The sequence below is a fragment of the Saccostrea echinata genome, unplaced genomic scaffold, assembly GCF_033153115.1.
Source record: "Saccostrea echinata isolate AGI-Se365-2 ecotype Australia unplaced genomic scaffold, CSIRO_AGI_Sech_v1 ptg000013l, whole genome shotgun sequence".
In the NCBI taxonomy this organism is placed as follows: domain Eukaryota; kingdom Metazoa; phylum Mollusca; class Bivalvia; order Ostreida; family Ostreidae; genus Saccostrea; species Saccostrea echinata.
Genome location: NW_026889762.1, coordinates 1,630,001 through 1,638,531, shown reverse-complemented (window position 1 = coordinate 1,638,531; position 8,531 = coordinate 1,630,001). Strand labels below are relative to the sequence as shown.

At 35.1% G+C, this 8,531-nt stretch overlaps 1 protein-coding gene across 1 annotated transcript in view; it reads left to right on the top strand.

The window, feature by feature from the left end:
* Positions 1–2,599: 2,599 nt before the first annotated feature.
* Positions 2,600–8,531, top strand: part of LOC133186311 (taurocyamine kinase-like) — a 22,948-nt gene continuing 17,016 nt past the window's right edge. Inside the window, exons 1-3 of the mRNA XM_061321544.1 lie at positions 2,600–2,837; positions 5,929–6,188; positions 7,763–7,911. Of these exons, the coding sequence (XP_061177528.1) occupies positions 2,615–2,837; positions 5,929–6,188; positions 7,763–7,911 (632 nt within the window). The 5' untranslated portion in view covers positions 2,600–2,614. The remainder of the gene's footprint in view (positions 2,838–5,928; positions 6,189–7,762; positions 7,912–8,531) is intronic.

Sequence of the window (8,531 nt, the reverse complement as noted above, 5' to 3'; positions counted from 1 at the left end):
CCCTTGATATTGCTAAAGAATACATCTTTCTATGATCGATAAAAATAGATTTATGAAATCAGCGTTTTAGTTCTTGGTTTGTGTGATTTTGTGAATACATACTAGGTTGGTATTTCAAAGATTATCGATGGACACTTAACAGAGAAAAAACTTGGAATGGCCTAAGTTGTAATTAATATTCCATACGAAAATTGGTTCAAAATACATTATGTATGTACCTTTTATCCCTTGTTGAAGACAAATCGAATTTGTTTTTTAATCGGTGAAAAAAAGGTAAATATTTAGAGGGGCGTCCCTTGAATCCGCCACTGGCCGATACACATTTTTACAATATACATGTGTACATGTATACCCAATACATGAGATATATTGAAAAGATTTTAATCCAACAACTCGCCAGACCTACGATCGATATATTTAAACTTGGTCAAATATACACACTGAATAGGTTACCTACTGGTGTTCTTTGGAGGTCACTTTGTCGTGGACAGAAAAGACGCCGCGTCCAAAAATGTCTGATTTACTCAATCTCTGGACCCGACTAAGGAGGAATGCTAGCAAGTCCCTGCTGAAAAAGCATCTGACTCCAGAACGGTACAAGCTAGTGAAGGATCGGAAGACAAAACTAGGAGGAACCCTTGCCGACTGCATACGATCAGGTAAGGAAAAATACAAGATTTTACACGTGTTTGTGAGAGTTTGAGAGAGGGGATGAATAGGCAAATAATTTAGGTAAAAAGGTTTGGTCTTTAAAAATGTTTCCTTCTTGCAGACTTTTTTTGGAGGGGGATTCAAGGAAGGAGGAGGTCCTCTGCATATTTGAAAAAAAAGAGCGGATCGAAAGGGGAGGGGGCTACATGTAACTTAACACCCATGCATAAAATAATTTATGTGTAATTTATGGATTCTGTTAATAAACTAAAGGTTTGTATAACAAAGGGGGGAAACTCCATGTGTTCATCCGCCTGATCGCAGTGTATAATTCGTCCCCTCTCCCTTAAACTACGGCTTTTGAGGGAGAAAGATTAATCATCAAACTTACCTCAGCCCCCCCCCCCTTCCCCGGCCCTTCAACTGTCTTGCTTAAAACAGATTGTCCCCCTTTATAATATATAAAGTTATAGTATAAACTTTAGTGGCCACTAGGGCAATGACAAGCACATGCAGAATGTAAGAAAGGTTTGTGTATTTTGGGTGCAAATTATTTTATTTATCATGAATTCGTGCAAAATTGATGACTCCACTATTTTTATCTGCACTGAGGGGCATTATGTTAACGTTTTAAACGTGCTTCGGGATATTTAATTTACCCCTTAAAATTCAAACACGATCGATTTTTGCCTTTGTATTGAACCCTATTGTTATTATTTAACAAATTCAGTACAGAATGTATCATAGCCACTGTGTAAAAATTAATGAAAAAAAAAGGAAAAAAAAACCAAAACGAAACAAAAACTTTTGCTTTCTGTATTGATTTATAATTCAATATCAAGGAAAATACTTTGTATAAAAGGGTTTTTTTTCAACTATTTTGGTATACAATACTACTATATGATATTCATTATGTGTACCGGGAAAAAAATGTTAAATCTCAGAAGATTCATGATCATCCAAACAACGAAAGAAATTAATATGCAATTCATTCAGTAAGAACAAAACTGCTTATTAACTGGGAAATTAAACAAGTGTATTTAAATTTAATAATTGAATTTATGTAATATGATATCTAGCGGGGTAGACGATTACATTGGTACGGACTAAAGCACCATACACACCAAATCACTGCGGACTGAACCTTTTTCTTCCAGCAAACATTTAAAAAAGATCAATGAATTTCTTTTTAAATCAATGCTAACTTGTATAGGCCCGTCACCGTTAAAGGCCCGGCGTTCGTTACTGTGTTTTTGAATTCATTTTACATATAATCGAAGGATTAGATCGGAAGAGATTTTTACACCTAGCAACAGTTAATTTTTTCCGGTTTTTTCCCCTTCCTGTCCACCACAAAGTTGACCATGTATAAGCATTATATCGAGCAACTTGAGAGTTTCAATAAACGCGAGCCACCGGCGCAAAAGTTTCAGCCACACGGTCTGTCGGAACTCGAAGAACTGTGGAAAAAATTACAAGGGGAGAGTAAATCCCTGCTGAAAAAACACCTCACCCCGACAATATATAAAGTATTGAAGGATAGAAAAACTAAGCTTGGGGGGACTCTAGCGGACTGTATTCGTTCAGGTGAGTTAAAAGAGTCTTTTTTCACAAATGTCTAAAGCTTTTATGATTTTCCGCATGCATGTACATCTGCATGCATGCACGTGTTAAATCTCAGGTAAAAATCCTCGCGATTCAAAACAGAACTTCACTGTGATCGCAGATGACCTTTAGATGTTACCGGGGGGAAAAATTTAGTTGACTCATATTATTTGTCTAAGCGAGGCTCGTACGTGTTTTAGTTCCCATCAATATATCGAATACACACACATACAGCATTGACAAGTGTGTTAAAGAGACGAAGGGAGTAGTCGTTGGCTCGATTAGCCAATGAAATCGCACGTTACAATCGGACACTGCCTAGGTAACGAATCGGAGAGATCATACAAAACTTACCGCAATGTACAAGAAATATTGTAGCGATTTGGCTTCACAGTCAGCCGGCTCCAGTGGAAAAAGCAACACACAAGAAAAAATGTCCGATTTAAAGGAACTCTGGGAGAAACTTAATGCTGGTCCAAGCAAATCACTTCTTAAAAAATATCTCACGGAAAAGGTGTACAATGAATTGAAGGAGAGAAAAACTAATCTCGGTGGAACATTAGCGGACTGCATTCGCTCAGGTAGGCGTCAGTAGCCGGTGATTTTTCGTCAGATGAGAGAATTAAAATTAATGAAACATCATTGAGATAGATATTGAAGAGTTTTATTTTTAAAGAATATTCATTTTAAGATCCCTTAGTGTTATTTAGACATATATGTATCCTTTAAACACGGGTACAGGTGTTTGTTTAATAGATTTTTCATATGCCCTGTTCGACCTTGCCAGATGATATGTCTTCGAATATTGAATCGGTAACATTGTGACGTCACAATTCAGAACAGGGTTTTAACAGGTTGAAATGGAGCCAATATTTCACAGCCAATGGACAGACTTTTAAAAAAATCTGTTCAGTTAAAAAAAAATCTGTTCTCTAGCTCGAAGACGAAAATTTGCTGATTAAAATAGGTGAGAATTTTTTTTTTTTAATTTTAAGATCCGCCTCCAAGAACTCCCATAAAAACGATAAAATGAACGGTACGCGAGGGAAACGATATGCTCGTGCTACGGTCGGATGTTATAAATCAATGATATTTCAAGGTCATCCGTTTACACTATCCGTTCTGATTGCATATGAATGAAAAAAGAAATAAGATAAAAAAAATAAAAATAAAATTTCTCTAATGATCAAATGGTTTTTAAAATAACATTTAGTCACAGATCACCTCTGATAAATTACAGGTGTCTTTCAAATTTTTTTTTATTGGGGATGGGGGTCCAGGTCATGGTTCTTTGAATTCCCTCATCCTTTCTTAGTTATCTTTCTTTTTAATATTTTGGAAAGTTCATTGATGGAATGAATTTTCTATATATATATCAGGGACCTATATACTAGTATATAGGTCCCTGTATGTATGTATATATATATATATATATATATATATATATATATATATATATATATATATATATATATATATATATATATATGGGAAATTCTCACACATTTCCATGCAATGATACTGAACTTTATGAAATAATTTGCATGTGTGGAAAATCTTGGGAGATGTAAAAATGGGGCATTTTTCTGTATTAGAAAAATCCAGAGCTGATTAACTTGTCTGTCTCTGCATTTACAAATTATGATTAATAAAATCTTTCTGTTGGATACAAATACCCCAGCTCTTCATTTGTGAACTTGCCTTCATTTGGCTTAATAGACAATAAATGGCTGAATATATATTAAGCAGCTACCTGTGTTGACAGGTGGTATTAATAATAATGTTTCTGAGGAAGTGAAGAGTATTGCACAAATAAGCCCATCAGCCTGCCAGACTTCCTGTTTCGAGGTCAGGTCACCTTGTAAGAGGGTTTGGGCAGTGCAGCAATATATAAACAGGTATACACATTCAAGAATTATCCTGTCTTAAGCATAACAATTAGTAGTTATTTACATGTATTCTTAGCATCAAGTGCCTTGACCCAGTGGGGTTAAATTTCTCTCAACTTTCCTCCTCAAACCTCTCATAACCCCCCCCCCCCCCCCCCCAACATGCAGTTTACTGATTAATACTTGGGATTTAGTATAGTCTTGAGAATTATGACAGTAAGCTTAAACAGGTGTCTTGATTTGGTATAATAGGTCCAGTCCAAAGACTATATCTACCAACGTAGCTATTTATAGCTACCCAGGTTTTTAAACCTACTCCAGGCAGCTATTTTTACCTACTTTTTGCTCTACATGTATTTCTTGACTAAACACAGGAATGTCGTAATATAGTGAATACCAAATTTCGTGATGGCGATGAAGATAACAAAAAATATTGGCAAAAAAAAAAAAGATTACTTTCTAACTCAATAACTGCATCCAGTTCCATTTTCTAGAAGCTTAGAAAGAATCAAAGCTTAGTGGTAAGAAGCCTGAAATGTCTTTAAAATCTGTATTAATTTCTAAACTTACATTCATGCATCCTTACTACTTAGAAAAAAGCTTTCAGGACGATTCTCCATTGATTTCCTCTCCCCTCTCTTAATGTTTACAAATTTACACCCCATATTTTGGCGTGCAAGTGCTCAACGTGATAAACAACAAATTTGACCTGTTTTAAAGATGCACCTGAATTATTATTTATTTCTATTTTTAAATACAGGTAAAAGTAGGTAGAAGTATCTACATTTAGTATTTTTAAAGACAGGCGTATCTACTTTTAGTATGTTTAGTAGGATTAAATACCTACATGTCCTAGGTATCTATTGATAGTTACTTAGGTAGAAATAGTCTTTGGACTAGATCTGTATAAAACAGGTTAAGGTGTGACCAAGCTTTAGCCTGGAGACATGAACTTTGCTTAATCAGGTCAGAGTTGAGCAAAGTATTTGGTAAAAAATATATATATATTAAGAGTGCCAGGATTTTGTTTTTGTTTGTTTGTTTGTTTGTTTGTTTTTTGGAGGGGGGTATATTTTCCCAATCTGTATTTGTTGTTGGTTTTCCCCTAGAACTAAAACCAAACACATTCACCAGTCATTAAAAGAATTTATATCATAAAAGGTAAAGCAAACAAATACAAGCTAGTGTTCATTGCTGTGGAAGTGAACACCAACCTCTCAGGTAGATAACCAGATTCCCATTTAAGATTGTGTGTACCTGGTAGTTTGTCCTGAGGAACATGTCTACATGTAGAAAACAGATGATTTATAATGTCTATTTTATGATACATGTGTGGGCTATTGTTGTGTCCTCGGTATAAATACAGTCCAACCTCATTATCACAAACTGGATTGGGCGGAGGAGAAACTTTGAGATATCCAAGAGTTTGAGATATTGAAGGTTAAATACATAGAGAAAAAAGGATTGAAACTTCCAAATGACATTGACATATTCCGTATTTGAGATATTGATGTTTGAGATATTGATGTTTTCGAGATATTGAAGTTCAGCTGAAGAGCTAGTGTAGAAAGTGAATTTTGGAAAATTTGTGCCTCTACTTTGCTCCATATACCCCTTATCATAGAGAGGGAATAGAAAGACTGGGTTGGGATGGGGGTGGGGTGGGGGCTTATTGGGTAGCAAAATTCCACTTTGAGAATCATTTAATGCAGAACTTGAGCTAGAATTTAAAGGATATCATGTAGCTTATCTTTATGTATTTGGAAAATTTCTTTTGTTTCAGGAGCCAAAAACTTAGACTCAGGGGTGGGCTTGTATGCTTGTGACCCTGAGGCCTATGAAACCTTCAAAGAACTCTTTGACCCAGTTATCTGTGATTACCACAAGGTTGACAAGGTCACCCATCCTAAATGTGACTTTGGGCCCCAGGACAACCTAGGATTTGACCCCCTGGACCCCACTGGAGAATACATTGTGTCCACTAGAGTCAGAGTGGGCAGGAGTCATGATGGATACCCCTTCCCCCCAGTCTCCACTGATGAGGTTTGTACTTGTCAAATGTGGTTCCTGTAGATCTGAAAATATCTACACATTGTTATTTACTGGAAGCCAAAGAACGGAGAGAGACTCTTGTCTTCAATTTGTATGGCCCGGGGCATATAGTGTTTGTCATGTCTGTCTCAATTTGTACTCAGTTTCAAAGAAACTATCCAAGATATTTTTATCAAACTTCATATGCTGATAGATATTAATGAGAGCTATGCAACTGCATCAACATTTTTTGACCTTGTCCTTTCCTTTGACCTTGACCTCACTTTTCTTAAATAAGTGTTAGCTCTGTTTTAAAGATACCATTCAAGATAGTGTAATCAATCTTCATATGCTGATAGATATTGATGAGAGCTATGTAACTGCATCAACATTTTTTGACCTTAACCTCACTTTTCTTGAATTAGTTTTTAGCTAAGTTTTAATGAAATCATTCAAGATATTTTTATCATTTGAAACTTCATATGCTGATACATACTGATGAGAGCTATTCAACTGCATCAATATTTTTTGACCTTGACCTTTCCTTTGACCTTGACCTCACTTTTCTTAAATTAGTGTTTAGCTCAGCTTTAAAGAAACCATTCAATATAGTGTTATCAAACTTCATATGATGATACATACTGATGAGAGCTATTCAACTGCTTCAACGTTTTTTTGACCTTGACCTCACTTTTCTTAAATTAGTGTCAAACTTCATATGCTGATACATACTGGTGAAAGCTGTTCAACTGCATCAATATTTTTTGACCTAGACCTTTCCTTTGACCTTGACCTCACTTTTCTCAATTTGTGTTGAACTCGGTTTTAAAGAAACCATTTATAATATTTTTTATCAAACTTCATATGCTAATACATACTTATATAACATTTTTAACTGCATTAACATTTTCTGACCTTGACGTTTTCTTTGACCTTAACTTCATTTATTTAAAATTAGTGTTTAGCTCAGTTTTAAATAAACCATTCAAAATATTTTTATCAAACTTAATATGCTGATACATATTTGTGAGAACTATTCAACTGCATCAAAAACGTTTGACCTTGAACTTTCCTGTGACCCTGACCTCACTTTTCTTAAATTTGCATTTTGCTTAATTTTAAAGAAATCATTTAAGATATATTTATGTAAGCTTATGCACTTACACTTAATTTGGTGAGAATTTATCATCTATATCCAACTTTTTAGATTTCAATTTCAATTTTAAAAAAACTATTCAAGATATTATGATCAAATTTCATACACTAATACAAATTTTCATGTTGCATTACTAATATACCCTTGGCGGGGCATTCATGTCCTATGGACATATTTCTAGTTTTCATAAATCCATACCAGTAAAAAAAAAGCTCCTCTGTTTTAGAAGAACATTAATTCATGAATATTTTAGTCAGCAACAGGAATTTTATTTGATTGTGCGACCATCGTTTTGTTTCAATTATTTTTATGAATTAAAGATGAAATGTTAATTACAGTAGTTTAAAATACTCCACAGTTTTGTTTCTGCATTACACAATCTCACAAAAAGTACAGTGCCAGTAATTTTGTTCGGGATTTTTTTTTGCAGCAACGCGTAGAAATGGAAAAGAAGACCAAGGAAGCTCTTGGTACACTGACGGGAGACCTAAAGGGGAAATACTACTCTCTAGAATCCATGACCCCTGAGGAAAACCAACAGCTCATCGACGACCACTTCATGTTCAAAAACGATGACAGGTGAGTACAATCCTGGATGTACTGTAAAAGTTGAAACTTTGACTGTGTGGAAATATTGACCAATGACTAAAAGTTGTCAGTTTCCATGTTAACTTTCACAATCTTGTTATAGAGCACTGTTAGATTGTCTAAGTTTTCACTCACCTTTTTCTGATATACCAAAATAGTCGATCTTTGAAGCTTTCAATATGACCTTGTTTTATATCATGATATACAGTGAAATCTCGTTATTTCGAACTTGATGGGACCAAGAAAAAACTTCGAGATATCCGAGGATTCGAGATATTGAGGGTTAAATTCTTAAAGAATAAGTAATTTGGACTTCCAAATCACTTCAGCATATCCATGGTATTCGAGATATCAGTGTTCGAGATACCAAAGTTCAACTGTAGTATTAAAAATTTGGTTGCATTTTTAGCTCACCTGAGCCGAAGGCTCAAGTGAGCTTTTCTGATCCCATTTTGTCCGTCATCCGTCTGTCCATCTGTCTGTCCGTCCGTCTGTAAACTTTTCACATTTTTGACTTCTTCTCAAGAACCACTGGGCCAATTTTGACCAAACTTGGTACAAAGCATCCTTGGGTGAAGGGGAATTTAAATTGTTAAAATGAAGGGCCAAGT